This window comes from Equus przewalskii, chromosome 5 (assembly GCF_037783145.1).
Source record: "Equus przewalskii isolate Varuska chromosome 5, EquPr2, whole genome shotgun sequence".
Classification (NCBI taxonomy): Eukaryota; Metazoa; Chordata; class Mammalia; order Perissodactyla; family Equidae; genus Equus; species Equus przewalskii.
This window is the reverse complement of record NC_091835.1, coordinates 52,854,140-52,874,565: the sequence shown is the minus strand read 5'-3', so window position 1 is coordinate 52,874,565 and position 20,426 is coordinate 52,854,140. Positions and strand designations below refer to the sequence as shown.

Genomic DNA, 20,426 nt, shown 5'->3' with positions numbered 1-20,426 from the left:
AGGCATAGTTTCAAAGCTCCTCAAATGATTTTAATATGCAGCCAAATAAAAATCCACTGAGCTAAATCTTCACCTTTCTTAATGGAGACTTAGCAGTTTTTTGTGTTTTTCCCTAAAGTTGATAAAATAAAATACTAGAGGTATAATCATGTTATTCAGAGTTGTGGACATAATCCAGAAGCAGTGAAGTCAGAAAGGATTAATTTGGCTGCCTCCGAGGAGAACGAGGGGGACTGTGAAGACAGAGGGAGGAAAAGCAGCTCTGAGTCTAAACCTCTCTGTACTATTTGATTTTTTTTTTTTTTACTATGTGCATGTATTATGTTGACATAAAAAATCTGTAAGAGTTTACAGTTCCTTCAACAAGTGAAGAATCAAAGCTCCCTATACGGTTAGTGCTAAAACTTTACCAGTCTAGATATTACCTGCTCTTCTTTAAAGAAGTCATGGTACTACTAAACAATGAAATAAGTACTGTGCTTTACTCTTCTGATATACAAACAGATCATTTTCAATGCTACTTTATTTATAAAAATTCTCAGCTATTTTTACTCCCTTCAAGATGCCAGTGAGTATTAATTCACTATAGCTTTCTGTATTAGTTTCTTATAGCTGCTGTAACAAATTACCACAAACTGGGTCGCTTAAAACAACAGAGATTTATTCTCTCACAGTTTGGGAGTTCAGAAGTCTGGAATCAGTTTCAACACGCCCAAACCAAGGTGTTGGCAGGGGCATGCTCCCTCTGAGGAGAACCCATTCCTTGCCTCTTTCAGCTCTAGTGGGTGTCGGCATTCCTTGGCTTGTGGCCACATCACTCCAGTGTCTGCCTGGTGGTCATGTTGCCTCCTTCTTTTCTAGGTCAAACGTCCCTCTGCCTCTCTCTTATAAGAATCATGTGATTACATTTAGGGCCCATCCAGATAATCCAGGATAATCTCCCCAGCTCAAGATCCTTAACTTAATCTCATCTGCAAAGTCCTTTTCCGCTATATAGGGTAACATTCATAGGATCCAGGGATCAGAATTCAGATATCTTTTGGGAGCCAATATTCAATATTCTCCCATCCTTTTATTCTTCAGATTTTTAATTACTGAGCTAACTTCCCTTATCTATTCAAATGAAAGAACTATCTCTGAGGTAAAAATGAAATTTTAAAAACTGATTTATTTAGGGTTCTGCAAGCACTGTGAAAGTAAAATACATGATGGCAGAAAGTGTCCACATTTTCCAGAGTTAAGTAGTTTGCTTAATTATAGTTGCTTCTCCTACTACTTTTTGTATACTCCCTATCTTATTTAATATTTGATTTCTGCTTTTTCACTCTTTGAAAATATTGTCTTTCATTACGTCTTTAAGTTGGCAGACGATAAATGTGATGAAGTGAATAAAAATATATCTACAAGTAATTCATGTTTTCATTTGTTCTTTATTAATAACTAGGCTGCTCAAGTCCATCGCAGTTTTCTTCAGACATTAATTTTGTTTTTTAAAAAGGCATTTGTTTGATTTTTGTACATATTTGCTTTAAACAACAAGAAATTCTGTGGATATGCAGTCTCTGTTTATTCGTAGTCTGAAAGAACACCTTTAATCACTAGGTGTTTAAAACTCCATCCTTTTGCAAGAATAATATCACGTAATTTTAGCCATATTAGGCGTAATCATGGAACTCATAATAAAAATCATCTCCCTTTTCTCTCAGGTTTTCCTTTCCTTTTCTTAAAATTCTTGAAAGAAAAGAAGGAAGGAAAGAAAGAAAGTCACATAGAAAAGGAATATTTGAAGGAGTTTCATAGGTCAACACCCCAAAACATTGACTTGTCCAAATCCTTTCACTGACTGGGTCTTCCAGAGTGGTGCCAATGCCTTGGAATAAAGAGGGACCATTGTGGTTAAAACAGTGGGTAAAACTGAAGGTTCTCGTCTGGATCTCAGAGGGAGACCTGGTACTCTGTGCAAATATGGATAAACCATGCCACCTGTAAATTACTGGCTATTGGTTTCTTAAACCAAGTCATGCCTTCTCTTAATGGATATGTAAGTCCTGGGGACTTAGTGAGAAAGCTGTCTACCTTTCTCTTCCCTGTCGTGTCCCTGTTCTGGCCGTGACAAAATATCTTAAAAATTGGCTTTGAAAGTTTAATGTCCAGCATGACCAGTGTAGAGGTGATGCTTTTCTATTTCAAGTATCATTTTTATAAAAGTCTTCAAAGAAACACTTGCCTTATTTTCCAACCTAGCCCTTCCTCTTGTGTTTCTGGGAAATTGTTCAGCCTTCTAAATATCAAATCTGAAGTAACATCCGATTATGAAAACACAAAATATTTTTATAACCCAAACTCAGTTTCTACCCTAACTACATATCTTTCCTGTGTGTGTGTGTGTACGTATGTATGTATCATATGTGGGGACGGAAAACAGAAAGAATGAACTTCATGTCACTCCACTGCTTAAAACACTCCAGTGGCTCCCAAACTCCTTCCCGTGGGCTGCAAGCCCTTCTGTGATCTGACCCCAACTTACTCCTCATCCCCACCTGGTGGCAGCCCGCCCCTCTGACACCTTGATCAAGCTTCCTTAGTCTTCTTTCTGTGCCTCTGATTGCCTAACCACATTCCTGGACCTTAGCACTTGCTGTTCCATCTGCCTGGAATGGTTTTTTCCCCCAGATCATTGCATGTCTTGCTGCTTCTCATTAGTGAGGTCCCAGATCAGATGGCATGCCCTGAAAGAGACCTTCCCTTGTCATGCCAATGTTGCCCTTCCCCCTCATTCTCTCCCATAAGACTCTCCCATTAGATATTTACCACTATCTAAAATGTTCTATTTATTTGCTTATATTTTCACGGTCTGTTTCTCCAATAGGAATGTAAGCTTTATTGATTTCTGTGCATCCAGCTTCTAGAATGATGACTAACACAAAGCAGATATTCAATAAACTTGTACTGGAATATTGAGTCTTTTACATTTCCTTTCCCTCTTGCCCTTGTTTTTTATCTTGTGATCAAGAAGTACAGGCGTTCTGGAGAAGCACAGAGCATTCAAAGATCTCTAGACCCGGCTAAGTAAAAGGGAACAGATCTTGGGGCAGAAGATCAGGGCAGGGCTGGGAGTCCTAGGATCTTGAACACTTGGGGATTTGAAGAGCTAATGGCTGCCCCTCTACCCACCGCATTCCCAGCCATCCACCCCAATCTCTTCTGGCCTAGCACAGACAAAAACATCTTCCTGGTCACCTCTCCCCCAAAGGACGCTTGGAGTATGGAGTACATGAATAATTTAATGATCCAGGGGCTGGTGGCCATTTCTAATAGACGTGCTTCAGGACAGTGTGAATAAGCAAGCTGGAAAGATGGCGCACACTCCTGCAGCCACGTTACAGACGCCCTGCCCTGTTCCCACCCTGGAAGGGGCTGCTTTGCTGAGTCACTCTGGGCTCCGGATGAGACCGGGCAGAGGAGACAGCTGCAAGGACGGCCTCCTTCTGGAGCTGTGTTTTCCTTGCCTCCGAGGAGGAGAGCTGAAATGGAAACTTCTGGCTAAACAGAATTGGAAGGTAGCAAGCAGGGATAGTGGTGGTCCTGTCTTTCTGCCCCAGGCTGAATTACTTTCGTTATTGCTCCATTTGAGTTGAGTTAAAGGCAGACAGATTGTCTTTTTAGTCTTTTTTCTCCTTTCAGTAGGTATCCAAAAGTCTAGAAATTGATATAATTTAAAGTTAATGAAAAGAAAGTTCAGCAGCTGCATCGTATTTCATGCCATTCTTTCCTTCTACTGGGTCCGGCCTCTCCCAGCTCCTCCAGCCTTCTGTTGTGTTGCCAAGGGCACCACACAGAGCCGAGGAGTCTGTTCTGAGGCCAAGGCAGGCTTCCCCACGGCTGATTTCACATTAGTCACTTACTCCGCAGGAGATAAGCTGGAGCCTGGTTCTTTTTTCAACCTGAGCAGGTGAAGAATGTTTCTAACTATTCTGGCATTGTGACCAATGATGGTGCTTATATCTGTTTTACCTACCGACTCCAAAGCCCAATGTTTTTAGCTTTAAGTCGCATATTTGATTTCTCCTTCAAATGTGGTAGGGAGGAATAAGACCTGATTGCTTTGGAAGGAGTTTATGCTGCTCACCAGATTCTCCAGCCGTTGTGCATGTCACGTGTCTATGTTGGTGGTTGTACAAAAGACGCAGATAAAAAATCAGAAGCAGTGGAAGGTTCGCCTGCAGCATGATTCCGCTAGCATTGTCAGGGACTCCCAGATCACTGTTCTTCCAAGCATAAAATGGCCTCCAGAATCTGTGGGTGTCAGGCCAATTAATTACCATTGCCATTTCCAAATTTTCTTTAGAGCCCCTCCCTACCTTTTCTTTGTGTGCTGGTAATCACATGATATCTCCTGAGTGGTCCATGGCAACCCCACTAAAGGTGAAAGGATTGACACAACACTGGAAAGATTGACGGTCTGATGGGAGAAATGTCTCATTACTTGCACATGGAAACTTTTCACGCTGTTACAAGGGCTGACTCTGAAATCCTGGCACTCTTTAGAAGTACTAGCATGCAGCTTCCCAGAGGATGGGTCCAGCTTTGAAAAGGACATCACCAAAGGCACAGGAAGGTGACCGGCAAGGACTATCCAATGCACTTTGGCAATAGGAGCATTTGGAGCAGAGTATAAAAGTAATCCCACATTCAAAGACTTGGTGCTGGTGGTGTCATTTCCTGCTGCAGATCTGGTGCCACAATGAGAAAACTTGTGCTTAGTAGGTACAGAGGCATGTTATGTTAACCGGAAACCAGACTCTAGTCTAAAAGTCTGAAATCTACCACACAGTTCTCTAAGAAAGCACATTCTGGAAACTGCTCTCTATTTTGAATGTTAATTGCAGGCAAGTATGCCTTAACAGTTAAAGCTGGGTTTAGGTATAGGAAAAGGGACTTTTCACTGTCAAGCCATAACAGCATTGTTTTCCTGAGCACCTGGTAAACATGATAAAACAATTCCTGGGGCCGGCCCCATGGCCAAGTGGTTAAGTTCGCGTGCTCCACTTCGGAGACCCCGGGTTTCACGGGTTTGCATCCTGGGCGCAGACATGGCACCGCTCATCAGGCCACGCTGCGGTGGTGTCCCACATGTCACAACTGGGAGGACCCACAGCTAAAATATACAACTGTGTGCTGGAGGGATTTGGGGAGAAAAAGCAGGAAAAAACAAAAAAAAGATTGGCAACAGTTGTCAGCTCAGATGCCAATCTTTAAAAAAAACCCAAAAAACAATTCCCCTCCTCTTCTGTCTTTGGCTCATATTTTCAGATTCAAAGATGGGCTGGGAAACAGCATTGATAACAGGTAATGATAAGGACAAGCATAGACTGTGCCCTTAGAATGTTCCAGGCACTCTTTCCAGCACATTGCAGATATAAACTCATGTAATTTTCACAATGACTCTGTGAGGTAGGTGCCTTATTACTCTTATTTTATGGATGAAGGAACTAAGTATAGTTGAGGAATTTGTCCAGGTGTCTACAGCTAGTACAGATACCAAAACCTGGACTTGGACCCAGGCAATCTGACTAGGTCTAGAGTGTTTGTAACCGGACCCCCTCCGGGATTCCACTCACCAGTGTTATTGATCACCACCAAGGGCACGTCCTCAAAGAAAGAGGCTGCTTTGGTCGGCCCCTCAGTATTTCCTAGTCACACTTACAGCTACTCCTCTTCAAATGGACTCTTGGGTCCCTGAATCACCTTTTCCATTCCACTATTTCCATTCACTCTGGGTCACTGAGGTTGGGAAGCGGATGAGTAAGTTTTATTTTGTTTTGTTGTGTTTTATTCTAAAAAAGTGCAGGAGAAATGTCCTGGGATATATTAGCAGTATGAATGTGGAGTTTTCGCCCTGTTCCAGAAGAAACAAGACCTTGCCGAGCATCCTCGAGAATACAGAGCAGGGGCTTCTAACTGGTTGATATCAGAGTGCGTGTAACTGCAGATCCCAATCAAAGAGAAAAATACTTTAATTCATATGGCAAAGAGTAAAGAAAAAAAAATGGAAAGAAAAACTTGTGCCAGTTTTAAGCCAAACATTTATGTTAAAAAGGAAAGGAGAGAGAGATGGGGCTGGCCCCGTGGCCGAGCGGTTAAGTTCACGCGCTCCGCTGCAGGCGGCCCAGTGTTTCGTTGGTTCGAATCCTGGGCGCGGACATGACACTGCTCATCAAACCACGCTGAGGCAGCGTCCCACATGCCACAACTAGAAGGACCCACATCGAAGAATGTACAACTATGTACCGGGGGGCTTTGGGGAGAAAAAGGAAAAAATAAAATCTTTAAAAAAAAAAAAAAAAAGGAAAGGAGAGAGACAGAGAGAAATTGAGTCGAGTGACCTTGAGCGAGTCACTCACCCTTGTGTGGCCTCAGTCTGCTCTTCTGTTAAAGGACTGAGTGGGACTAGAAAGATTCTTTCCAGATCTAACACAATGATTTTAAGATAAGTAAACATTAGAGAAAAAGGCTTGAGAATAAACTAAAAGAGATTGTAAAACATTTTCTTTCCCTTTTTATAATTTTTCCTTATTACAGTAAAACAAATGTAGTAAATAACTTTTGACTGCAAATAATAAAGACTCAAAATTTAACACTTAATGACAGAAAAACATTTCACCCTTTTGCTTTATGTCAAGGGGCATGACTGCTCTTGGAGAGCAATGCACAGACGTAGAGTGTGGATGGGAGTATAATCCGGGGGTAGAGAAGAGAAATATGACCTCTAAAAAAATATTTAAAACTCTGGTAATTTCATTAAAAAATCCACCTGAAGCCTAATTCTTCTTACAAAAAGTACGTGAACCTTCAGTAAATCCTACATTTTCACAGAACATAGTGTGAAAAACCTGGTGCTTATCTTTAAGTCCCTCGCATGTTTATTCACTCTGACCTTCTGACTCTTTTTCATCCAGAACTGCTTTGGTGCTATAGGAGGAAAGAAGACAAAACTCTGCAGGCAGATTTCCAAGGGCTTTCATGCTAATGCCTCCTTGGCCCCTTGCCCTTGGTTGTGGTCCTTCTTCCTCTGCATGAAAGAAAAGCAGAAGAGAGTAAACTTGGGGCAGAAGGAGAGGTGGCTTGGGGTCGAGTGCGAAGTTGGCCATGTCTCTTTTTTGACATCATAGTTCTACTAGTGTCAGCGCAATGGATGTGGCTTGGAGTGTCTGCCTGTGCTCAGATCAGATCCCATTACATTTCTCCTAAAGGGAAGGCAGGTCTCTCTCCCCAACGGGACAGTTTGATCATGTCTGTATTTAATTTCTATTTTTAATTCACAGGCATGCTGCGAGTCTAAATCTTGTCTCTCTTAGCTCTTCAGAGTACCCAAGATGTCAATTTATAGAATCCTGCATTTAGGTCTGGACAGAGGACGCCTGCGTTTTAAGCCCACTTCAGGGACCAGCCCACAGGGACCCTGGGGCAGGCGATGTGGCCTGGAGAGAACAGCTTTGGAAAAGGCCTCTGTGGGTTTTATCTCTTGGATTCTAATGCTGACGTTGGCTATCTGGACATGGGTCCATAAAATTCAGGGATCCCTGTTTGCTATGCACCATCTTATTGTCATTACCAGGGCTTTGCTAAGGTCCTGCCCTTGCATGGATCCTGAGTTAGTGGTGCTGGGCAGAGCCTCAGAGTTGATGGATAGGGTAGGAAGAAAATAACTCTGCCAGCACTTTGAAGAAAGAAATCATACATATCTGTGCAAACACTTAATTCATAGACCCGCCAGTATCTACAAAGCAGAGATGTTGGGTTTACCCTCCCAGTGTATACTGCCCACTGCTCAAAGCTCTTTGTGACTTTTTGACTCCCTTTAGGCAATGGGAGGTATTTATTATAGCCTGTATCTATGGGGGTAGGGAAGTGGCCCACAGGATGGCTCTGAGCTCTAAAAGTCTTACTCTGGCCCTGGCATGTCATTCCCCTAGGCCAGTGAGCCTCAGGGCACTTAGATGCCAGGACTTTGCAGCCCTGATCCAGTCTGCCCACTGAGGCAAGATCACGGCTGGGAAATAAACACAAGAAAACCATCTGCATTGCACTCCCAGTGTTTGCGAGGGGCAGAGGTATTACTGCTTTGTACTTAGGTTCCAGAAGATAGAAACTATTAATTTGTGTGTTTTTCCAGAGTCCTTTGCTACAGGAATTTTACGTGCTAGCACTGTCTTCCTGGTTTCCTGATGTGCCCCTGAGTTTCAGCTTATTGAAAGTTTATACTCACCATCATCATCAAACACTTACATAGCATTGACCATAGGCACTGTTCTAAATCTATTACAGATCATTGTTTATTCATTCATTCATTCATTCTTCACAAAAACTCTATTATTATCCTTCAGATAGAGAAACTGAGGCAGGGAGGCACCGAGAGGGTAGGTGGCTTGCCCAAGGCCACACACTGGAATTCAAGTCCAGGTAGCCTGGTTCCAGAACCATACTCTAATGACCATAATATATGGCCTCTCAAACACATATGGACACTCAATTCAAAGGATCCTTAAAATATCATTCTGGAATTTCCCAAGTCTAGTTAAAGAGGACTTTATTTTTCATATTATTTTCGTGTACATACTTAAAATATGTAGTCTATTCTTAAGGATTTTTTTCCTTGAAATCTCATTTTTATTGCTCCTTTGAAGTGATAATTTATTGATATTTCAATTCTACTCCTTCCTACAGTCCCATAACTTCCCTATTTTTGATCCTGTCTCCAAAACTCCCTAAGCCAGAAGTATTTTTAGGCATAGAAGAGGCCAGGAGGCAGAAGGAGGGACAGCGACGTGACTGGAAGTCTATTGGTTTGGTAAATTCCCATGGTTTCCAGTTGGAAAATTTTTTTTCTTATAGTTTTTGGGTAGGATTCGAATGAAGCCATACTAGAAAAAAAGTTGTGCACTACTTTCTCAATAATCTTAAAATAAGATTATTTAATATTCTTCAGAGATTGGGATTCTACAAGTTTCCCTAGTAATTTCTTCCATAATTTACATATTCCTAGTTAAGAATTTCTTCCTATGTCTATACTAGATCCTTCCTACATAGCAAGTTGGCATTAAAAAGGAAAACAGATTTGCCATGACACTTCCATGAGCTATGTTGAGCTTTTAGAGTTGTTCTTGCAGTGCAAGTAGTCCCCACCCATTCTTGTAGGTAGGTTGTATTCAAATAAAATGGAAACTAACCAATTTTCCCACTTGAGGTGGACTTGAACTCCACCTTGTCTTCCGGAAAACAGAAATCAAAAGAAGTGATTTTTTTCCTTATTATTTCAAGGTTAGCAGAGTTTTCAGATTATATACCCTAAAATTTTTCCCTGTAATGTAGGCAACTAGGTCCCGCAAGAAGCTTGGGCTTCAGAGATCCTTCCAGGAAGCACTCTTGTGAAGCCAGAATGGAAGCCTCCCTCTACTTGCAGCTTTTTCTTACTCAGCGAGCTGAATATGATGAGACCTGAGCCACATTTGCACACAAAATATCAGCACAGTGAAATTTCTTACATGCTCAGTTTGGCTGCTGCTGTCCAGAGAGCCATGCGTTGAACTCGGTGGCCTGGTACATGATACGGAGGCGTTAACGGAAGTGGCAGGGGCAGCTGTAGCAAGGGCAGAGAGTCCCTCACCTCCTCTCTCCATGGTGCCCAGGACACTTCACAAGGCAGCTGGAGATGACTGCACTTCACCAAGTTCAGGGACCCTTTTCTGAAGGCTTTGCTGTGCACTCACATGTCACTGAGCACGAAAAGAAATGTGCCTCCACCTGAAACTAATCACGTAGCTGGTCCCAGATGAGCAAACGTCTGCTGCAGAAAGAAAGAAGTAAGAGTCTTGCGGGATCCTTGAAAGACTATAAGGTCCGTGGGGAAGAGAGAACAGGCTGGAGCAGGTTGTCCCCCACTCTCTCTCCAGCTCCTCTCCCCAGGGCTGCTCTGGCAGCAGAACCAGATGGAAATGTCACCTAATGCGGAGTGTTTTATTCATCCTGGTCTACACCCCTGTCTTACACAGTGAAAGCTCCTTGGCAACACCGTGCAGAGGTTCTTTTCGTTTTTAATTGAATCCTAAGAGGTATATTTTTTTTTTAGAGGTGCCAGCTTAAAGTAATTACTAGAATTCCCAACAGGGCTAATCACAGAAAATAAAGACGGAGGAGAAGACCTTACCCGGTGGGTTTCTCCCATTCTGCTCAGAAGGCTCTTGCAGTCCGGGGCAGCCATCACAGTTCTTGGATTGTGGGCTATTAATAGGAGCCTTGGAATAAATCTCTGCCTAGTGAGATAAACTGAGTTCACTGCCTGGGTATCTTTCCCCTAGTGACCAGACACCTTCCATTTTCATCAGCTGTTTATCAAAATCAGATTAGTAAAAGAATAGTCAGATGAGAATTGTTTGTGCCTGTCTCAATCTTGAATTACGAATGACTTTCATGTGCTGCTTGAGCAAAGTACTGTGACCTATAGATGAACTAGACTTTGTATTTCCTGCTCCTTGTCCTGAACTTATAATTCCCCAAAGACCACTGTCATTAAGTCTCGTTGTTCATTATTGATCTAAGTAAGATAGGTGAGGCTCGCTCCTGGGGGCTGTGGATATGTGGGTAATAGATTCTATCTTTGTGATAAGTCATAAGTCACTAATGGGTTATTTTGAGCTCTTGCAAGTGGAAGACAATGGAGCATTTAGTAGGTTGTGCAGTTACGTAAGACATCTCTCTCCAAACAAAGAGGAGGCAGGACACCCAGCCAAAGGATTGAGCACAGGAGGCTGTGTGGTCTGGTGGTTCCAGGGAGAGACGTGGGGCCAGGGCTTCCTGGGTTCAGCTACCAGCCGAGACTCTGACTCAGGGGGAGCAGAGCCAAGTCGCTTGGCTTGAGACAGATAGACTGTGAAACCGAGGAGAGAGAAAACCGCAGGTCTGTGCTCAAGGACTCTGGGGGAAAAGCACATTTTGGAAATTAGAAAAAAAGATCACCCTGTTAAGTTACAATTTGGGACTTTTTCAACAAGAAATGAGCATTTTTCTTTCTCATTGCCTGACACGTCCTCCTCTGGGCAGCAACGTGAAGCCAAGCCAGTCTCTGAGGGTGTTCTGTGTGGGATGAATAGAGAAGCCTGGGGGTCTGAGCAAAGTTAGTCAACCTTGGTGAGTTGTCAGTAATGCTCAGGGAGCTGGGCACTGGGGGCAAAGAGGTTCTGCATGAATTCTTCCCTTTCTTACTCATTCTGCCTTCCATAATAAAATGCCCTCTCAAATCGTGGGAGGAAAAACCCCTTCCCTCAGACTTCTGGATGCTTCCCTTCAACCAATTTGAGCAGAGATTTGCTCAGCTGTAACCAGCAGCCTGTTCAGCTGCAGACCCACACATGCTCCCCAGCCGCAGCCAGGGCTGGGGTTGAAGGGAACTGTTCTCCAAGTCCCGCCAGCTCTGAAACTACGAATCTTCTGACCAGACAGAGTACGTGGCTCCCTCCAGGGTTGGGTTTGAAGGACCACTGGTTAGGTCTCCCCTCCCTGGCATCATGCCTCACTTCTCTGGACCTGCAAAGTTTCTGATCTTTAGGAATATCTTATTAAAATGAAAACAATATTTATAGGGATCTCTGTATTTAAGGCTTTAACTCCCAGCACCTGAGTTAATAATACCTTAGTCTGGGACAGGAGATGAAGGAGGGGCAGGTTTTGCTCTGGAATGAGGTATGGTGGGGAGTAGACTCTTCTCTGGAAGAGTAGAAAGAGCCCAGGAGAGAGATACATAAATCATAGAAGTGGACATGGCCTTCTTGGTCATTTTACACACACCTGTCTGGAAAGACTTTAAAATCTGGTGGTGGGAAGATATGAGCATTGTATCGGGATGTCTGCTCTTATTCCAACCCAGGCTAGGCCAAACGGAATTCTGGTTTTCATTTGTGGTCACCTCACCCAGCCCCTAAACAGATTCATGGTGTCGCTCCTCCCTGCATTTACCTGAGCACATGTTCCCAGCCATTGGTTAAATAGCCAAGCTCAGTGTCCCACATCCTAAGCCTCTCTAGGTTAAAATAAAGAGCTTTCTCTCTCTCTTTTCAATTGTATAACCACCCTTTGGCCACTTTTGTTGCAATCTAAAAAGAAAATTTAATAAAAAATTGTTTACTCTTGCCCATAAAGGTACCTGAGAGAACATTGCCTATTTTGTGAGAGTACATGAATTATATCCTGAATGAAAGAATTAAAAATAATCCACTGAAGTTAGTGACAACTCTGCTCACATACTCTTCAAACTCTGGTTCCTTTATATTTGACGATTCGCTATGGCCAGCACACCTCTCTCAGGCCTCCCTTGGGTAACCCATGGTCTAATAAACACACACCTAGGAAGATGCGGGACCCCACTGGGGGTGGATTTCATGAGATTACAGTTATCTTCCCTGGTCACAAGTGCCGCTGCCCCCTGTGGTCCTTGAGAGTCATCCTCTTGTTCTTTACAATCCCACTTGGTCAGGCAAAGACAACACAGTGAGTTTCTGAGCAGAAGGGTGTGGATAGGAAGTCAAACAGAGTAAATGGAACCCGCCCCCACCCCCAACGGCGAGAGAGGCGTAGTCCAAGGTCTCCAGGTTCAGAGACCCCAAACTGCTCACTGACATCTCATTGCTCAGCCCCCTCCCCAGGTATTATCTTAGCCTCCTCCACAATTCCTGGCAGCAGCAGGTGGGCCTGGGTCCCATCTCAGGGACATCTGCCTCCTTCTCCAGCAGGCTTCCATGTGGACCAGGAAGAAGCAGCACAGGTCTCACAAGTGAGTCTTCAGGCCTTCTTATCCCCCAGTCAGAGAGTCTCAGCAAACAGAAGACTTTGTCTCTCAGTTGAAATCTTTATATTTGGATTATTACCCTAGTATCTGTATTTTCCCAAGAATAACAGATGAGTCTATGTCCCACATCCCTTTGATTAAAGGATCTTTCTGATGACCTTCCCAAAGAAAAGAGTCTTCCTCTAAGAACCCATACTTTGGAAGGGATCAGTAAACATATATAAATATTTGTTGGAAAGAAATAAAAGGATGAATTATTGTTCCAACCTGGTATCCTCATATATTAGTTTTATTTTCTTTTGCTTACAATCTGAATTTTTGAAAAATACAATAGCCAATATGAGCCTACACTTCATAAAGGCTAACTTATAAAAGATATGAATGTGTTAAATGAAAAAGTAATTCATAATAATTTATCATGAACTATAAAGATAGATAGACTCTATCAAGGGAAAAAGTAGATTTCCAGCTGTATAATTTCAATAATTAAATTTGCCACAAATTTAAAGATTCATGTAAGTGTTTTCATCCTGGTTACTTCCAGCCTGGAAAATGAAGCTCCATTTGGTATTTTCGGACTATGCTCAAAAATAAACCTTTTTATGATTCTTGAATGAGAATCAGTGCCCCGCAAAGTCAAGCATACTAAAGGTGCTTGATAGTTTTTAAATAAATGGGGGGTTGTACATTACAACCTAATATACAGCGGACTGATAATGTATCAAAGCCCAATAAAGTTTTATTAAAGTTGGTGGTAAACATGCATCTATGACATTATATTAGAAGTGATATGAAAATCAGGAGAAATGTCTCAGTTTCCACTTCTGCCTGGGAGAAGAACTGAGAGAAGATGGCCACATTCAAGAAACATCCAGATGGCTCTAAACAGGGATCCAGCCAGCACACACTTCTGTATGCTATCATCAATGAATTGGTGCTGTCCTATCTAAAAACAGAATTTCTGTTTGAGGCTCATTTGATAATGTTTCTGGTTTATAAAAAGGAAATCATAGAGGGGTCAGCAAAGCAGAGCTACTTTTCTGGTTGGATGTGGGGACAGGAGCCTGCATCAATGCGAAGTGTCCAGGCTGTGTAGAACCCACCTAAGAAAGGAAGAAGCAAAGGTTTATGATGCTTCCTCTATGAGCCAGTCTCTTTGCTAAGCGCTATTTCACTTAACCTTCCGGTGATGCTGTGAGGCAGTTAGGTTTTCCTCCACTTTACAAATGAGGAAACTAAAGACTAAATGGTTTGTCCAAAGTCACTTGGCCAGAAAGTGGCAGTCAGATTTCCAACCATAGGACTCACAGCCTTAACCCAAGGATAAGAAATCCAGCTCAGACCATGGTCCTAAATCCTTATCCCTTTCCTTTCGCATTCTACAAGCTTTTCTAACTAAATTAAAGAAAAAAGAACCACTGCATCTTACAGTATGATCAACTATTTAAATTGCCTCAGAGTTGGTAAGAAGGAGTCCTTGCATTCAGACTTGAAATGAAATAGGCCGTCTGTTTTTCTACACAATTAGATGTAGAATATGATTGAACATGTGACACTCAACATGTGTCCCATTCTCTAGGCCAAGCTTTCCTTGAAATTAATACATATAAATTAAGACTCAGCATTCCAAGTACTTTTTGCAAGATTTTTTTCCAGCTCGAGCTCTCTTTGCCTGGGGAGGATTTACAACCTTGACTCCTCTGACGGGTGCAGTGCACCAACATAGAGACAGTCCCTGGAACAAAGGAGTAAAGATGAAAATGAGCTCTCCTCTATTCCAAAACCAGATTTTTGAAGTAAACACTAATCTGAGAGATTTTATGTATACCAGTCCATGTGCAACATACCATCACTTTAAAGCACATCCAAACACGGTGTTTTCAGAGATTATAAGAATTTTATTAACAAAGAAAATCTGCATTATACGCATCCCCTTTAAAAACAACCACCTCAAACACGGAGGAAACACTTTGTTCTCAATTCACGGTATCATCAATGCCAGAAGAATGAAATTGCAACACCAAAGTACAGACCAATATTTTTGACAATGAAATGATTTCTCAATATTATTTCAGATAGTAAAGTGCTAGAAAATTAGAAGAAATGAATCAAGGTATTTATTTCACAGGTTGAACTACTGAGCCTTCATCCAAATGAATGTTTCCACCGTGGCTCAGTAAATTTGGCCATCAGCTCTTTTTAACACCATCCCAAATATACAGTATACGTCTAAAAACACGATAGAGTTCTTCGAGTATGGTGAGAACCAAGAGTCAGCGCGATTTACAGAAATTTATGGCCACATAGCAATAGTGCAAAGACAAACGCTAGAAAATATAAACGTTTGCTTCATGGTAGTATACGATTGGTTTTTCAGGGCATCTTGTAAATTCCTTTCCGATTATCCTTAAATAACCACTCCACTGTTGTCCCTCAGAATCTCCCTTGTAGACCCTCTACCTCCCCCCCTTTACTATAAATCTATAAACATATTCCAGATATACTGCAGCGCAAGAATATCAAAAGACTCTGATGTTCTGGACACAAATAGAAAACACACATACAATGGGCTCTCACTGTCAGAACAACACATTAACGTGTGCAGCTGGAAACCCCTCAAAAGAGATCATACAGACTTTTAATCCAAAGAGGGAAAAAAGTTAGGCCTGTTCCTTGACTACAGTTTCTAGGGCCTGGTGTAGCTATATTTTTAGGCTTGGCTCCAAGGAGCTGCCTACACAAATTTGGATGGAGCAAGGGAGGCACAGATGGTGGTCACGTGAAGGCACAGACCGATCGAGTGGGCTTGGTTACAAAGTCTGTACATTTAGGCTGCTGTATTCCTCCTATTTCAAGCACTGCCAAGTCCCGGCTGTTCCCCCTCTTTCCAAAGTCTTGATTCATTTAGTTCTCCTGAAGGAGGTGGAAGAGGAGGAGGATTGCGCAAATCTGACTGCTTTATGGTTTCGAGGAGACAGTCACCATCTTGGCTCCTTGTCAGATTTAAAGTGTAACATTTTGCTAAGTGTAAATCTGTGTGTCTGTTCCTTTTCTGTTGCCGTTATTGTAACTTCAATATTTGCAAAACACAAACTCAAAATACTTCAAATCCAGCCCAAAGCAGTTTGTTATTCATGCAACACAATTCTTATGTGTATCAATACACAGCGAGTCTGCAGAACAGGAATCTTTTGTTTCTTTCCCGTTTTTCTGTTCCTTCTTTCACTTAGGATTTTTTTCTTTCTTCGGAGATTTAAGACTGATTCAGTTACACAGTAGCAAAATCCCCATTTTATATATTGCATGTATATATAGACATAAACTGATTATTATCACCATGTCTGTTCTTATTGGTTGCATTATTTTAAAAAAGGAAGCACGTAAGCTAAAGTTATTCTACCACTTGACATACCCTGTGAATTGCTTGTAAAGCATAAAGCACCTTAGGGATGTGTAGAATTTCAATTTTCTAATATAAAAATCTGTAGTATTTACTATAAAAAGTTGTTAAAGGTATTCAGCGTGTGTTTCTAGTAGTGCCTGATTCATAGTAATTAGCATTAAAGCACTAGTTTCGCATTCTTTAAAGAACAGCCTACAACCTTTCAGATTTTCAGTCATTTTCTTCTTTATGTAGGAAACTGGCAAAATCAAAATGGATTCAGTTATTGGGATTTGTTTTTTTTTTTTAATGGGGCACAAAGTATTTTTCAGGTCATCATCAGGATGTCTGGTGTTCTGTCAATGTAATTTTTGTTTGTGATCAAAACTCTGCCCCAGAGTCTTATCCACTAAGCATTCCAGTGTGCCTTCTTGGCCTGAGCCAATATGTAGGAAGGACACTTTTAAAGCAAGACAATACATAAAAAGATTTTACCATCTGTTAATCAGGTGTTTTATCTGGAGGACACAAAAGATATTTACAATCCTCCAATTAAATGACTTCCCGTTATCCCTTTTATTTGGGTATGTGTAGAAATTGACACTATTATCATAATCAATGGAATTATTCATCTATCTTCTAAGACAAGGAAGAAAATGATTTTCTTTTAGGGTAGAATTTCATGATTAGTAAAGCATATCAATAGGCAATGTGGAGAGGCAAATCGAGTTCAATTATTATCTTGAATTTCTGCTTTCAACAGAGGATACTAATAGAGAAAGTTCTTGATAGCATTTTCGCTGCATGAATTTGCATTCTAAGCTCCTTCCTTAAAACATTGATATTGTTCAAAATTTAATAATAAAAACAATAAGAGAGAAAAGACTCCTACCATAGGGTATGTGTGCTTTTTAAAGTTAAAGTCACCTAAAAACAAAACAGTACAAAACTACCCCCCGAGTCAACGGGCATATGCTCGAATCAGGACTTCAAAACATTAGTTGAAGTCTGTAGGTTGAATGTGCATACAAATCAATAATAGGATTACATATCAGATACAGTTTCATGAATGGAACACATCAGCATTACCCAATCTTTCTCAAAAGTACTTAGCTGCCAAGAGAGAGACTTCACAACATATCACAAATGTGCTATTTGTATAAACGTTTCCCATTACATATGCTCTTGTTTTCACTTAAATGAGCATTTTTAACCTGAGCTATTATTAAAAAAAATTTTTTTTCTCCCTTGTAAAGCTTGGCTTTCAGAAGAAAGAATCTTTACGCCTCCTCTCTTGTGAGAGTAATTTCTCCTAATACCGACAGTGCTACACAAGCACAGCCAGGGCTCATTAAATAGACTTCTGAGCATAATTATAATTAACAATTAGCTAGAAATTAGTTTTAATGATTTGTTTTAGATGATAGAATAGAAGCATAATGTAATTATTCTTAAACCTTCTACATCATTAAGAATACAGCTACCACCAACTTCCAATTATTGAGAAGCAGACAATCATCCAAAGCATTAAGCAAGTGATCTACTTACAGAGCCAACAACGGGAGCTGAGGAGAAAAGGCCCCCGCCCCACCCAGGTGTTTATAATTATTTAGCCTTTTGCAAAGTCTCTTCCTTTTCCACTTTGCTCCTTTAAGCTGTCTCATGCCTTGAAGACACGTCTACCAGGGAAAATAAAGTCAACCTGGCTGTCCAGCAATTCCCCAAGACATACTGAGGATAATGGTGGGAGGTGGGAAGGCCTGGGAAAGACTATAGAATTTAGCAAGTGGGCCTGGAACACCAATTCACACCATCAAACTGGACTAACAGGAAAGAAGATTACGTCAGTAACGGATAAAATGAATGTTAGGAATAAACTCCAGACTGTGAAGATAGATGTATGCCATTCTTTCCCTCTTCAGTGTCCTTTGAATATCTCAAAGTCAATTTGGACCTTATTTTCCCCATAAGAATTTTTAAAAATACTATAGAAATGCTCTTTCATTTCCTGAAAAATATAAAAATATTCATTTAGAATGGTGAATATTAATTATTGTCAAAAGTTTTATTTTCTTTCTTCCTTTTCTTTCTCTCTCTCTTTTTCTTGAACCTCAGCTAGTTAGTGTGTTTTCTCTCCCAGCTTTGAGAAAGAATGTTAGACTGTTTGCTGCTGGCCTTCGGAAGTTGTTAGGGAGCATATCCTGTCACCCACATAAAAGACCTGGTACCTGTGTTTCCACATCACAAAGCAGGCCAACAAGCACACAAGGCTGCAGACCACGTTAAGAATCATCTGGATGAGTAAGAACAGTTTGAAAGTGCCAGTGATGCTGGCACAGTCAGTCACATCCTGGTACACAAAGGTCCTGCTGAATGTCTCCGAGGAGAACAGTTTGCACTGGCAGGAGTTGAGTGCGGTTTCACAGGTAAACCGTGTGAGCTGCGAATAGTGGTGGGCAGCAAACGCCACAGCCAGCACACAGACCGTCAAGCCGAGGGCGCTCAGCAAAAAGTACAACAGCTGCAAGAAAATAGAAGAAAACCTTGCCAGTTACAAACAACATTGGATGGCTATTGACAAAGCTAATTAATAGAAGCTGTTTTTCTTCTCTCCCAGGAAGTTCCCTGATGAAGGGACTGTCTCATCAGAAATGTAATACCAAAGACAGGGAAATGGTTCCATGTTTATGTGTTAGTGAGCAATCCTTAAACCCTGTTCATATTTTCATTTGCCATACAGATGTTGCGTGCTTTTCATGAATTGAACCAACAATACTAGCTTGATGGTGGGATATTTGTGTTTGGATGTAGCAAGCTGCTTAGATGAATCCCAAACACAAGAGAGCCAGCCCTGAAAAGCATGCTGGGCTTATTTTGACCTCGAGAACTGCTGATACAAAGACTGAAACGAGACTAGGAAGTAAAGAACAAGTTTCTGCAATGTTAACACTCTTTTGGCCAAAATTGGCAACGACTGGTCAACCAGCAACATGGGTTAATAAAAAAGACTATGTTCAATGTAGTAGCTGCCAAACTGTGTCCAGGAATGCCAGAATCACCAGTAAGAGGCTGCTGGGAGAAAAACAAATATGGCTGCCAAAGGTAGACAACTTGATGTCAGCTTCATCACCTACAAGTCTCATCCGAAATCCAACTATGCTCATGTAGTTCCATGTAGTTCCTGAGCATGCAAATAAACTCTAAATGGTTCCTCAGCCACCAAGGTTCTGAACGCTGTCGGCCTTTGAATGGCAGTTTGGTTAAAGTTCTAACTCTGCTGCTAAACAACCATGGAATTTCAGAACAATTTAGACATTTAGCCTACACCTGAAATACTTTGATTAAAAATTGTGAGTGCTCGTTGACATGGCCACAATCTAAACCATCCTACAGAGCAAGAAATGTTCTTGTGATTGGGCTCATCTACTGGAAATGTTTCTCTTAATGGTCTTGCCACTGGGGGGGGGGGGGTGGGTCTAGATAAGGAAGAGAGTCCCCAGCTGTTGGGACCAGTGTATTGAACCCAGTTCTTAGTGCAACATTTATATTATCACAGTCAAAAGTTGCTCATAGAGCAGTTCTGGTGAATGTGAACTCCCCAAACTAAGATTAGTTCCAGTCATGGCCAGGTTCAGATTAAAGCAGCTCTGAAAAGATTATGCCCTTTCCCTACCTCCAACTATAGGTAATTCAAAATAAAAACATACACGCAAAATTACGAAATATATGCACAAAGCTCCTCCAAATTTGTGATTTTCTACACAGTGACAATTTCAGTGTTTTCAAGTCTTAAATATAGAATAATTAAAAATTTATTTTTTCTTTCATGAGTGTAGTGTGTGTGTGTGTGTGTGTGTGTGTGTGTGTGTGTGCTGGTGCCCTAAGCATGTGCTGGTTTGCCTGGAAGCTTGGCTGAGCACAGGAAGAGAGTGGAACTGGTTAAAGCCATTTTGTCTTAATATGGGCAGACAACAAAGGAGTGAATGTATTCTTTAGATCTTCTCATCAAAGATATCTTCAACACACACACTATTTTTCATTTTCAAATAATTTGAAAGATTGTCAAATATAACCCAAGTGGCTTCGTCTGTGAAACAGTTTATTGAAACATCTTATATCTCAGGAATATAACAGGGATAACACATTCAACATGTTTAGTCTCCCTTGGAGGAAGGGAACCAGATAAATACAAAGCGGAACACT

The 20,426-nt window shown here is 41.4% G+C and overlaps 1 protein-coding gene across 3 annotated transcripts in view; it reads right to left on the bottom strand.

Annotated features, from left to right (window-relative positions):
• Positions 1–20,426, bottom strand: part of SSPN (sarcospan) — a 104,451-nt gene that overhangs the window by 51,306 nt on the left and 32,719 nt on the right. The window contains exon 3 of one of the 3 annotated variants that reach the window (XM_008513348.2): positions 13,102–13,944. The exons of 1 other annotated variant lie outside the window; for it this stretch is intronic. In XM_008513348.2, coding sequence (XP_008511570.1) covers positions 13,849–13,944 — 96 coding nt within the window. In that variant the 3' untranslated portion in view covers positions 13,102–13,848. Of the gene's footprint in view, positions 1–13,101; positions 13,945–14,718; positions 18,745–20,426 lie in introns of those variants that run through there. One more of the 3 variants, XM_008513345.2, reaches the window with a different exon arrangement.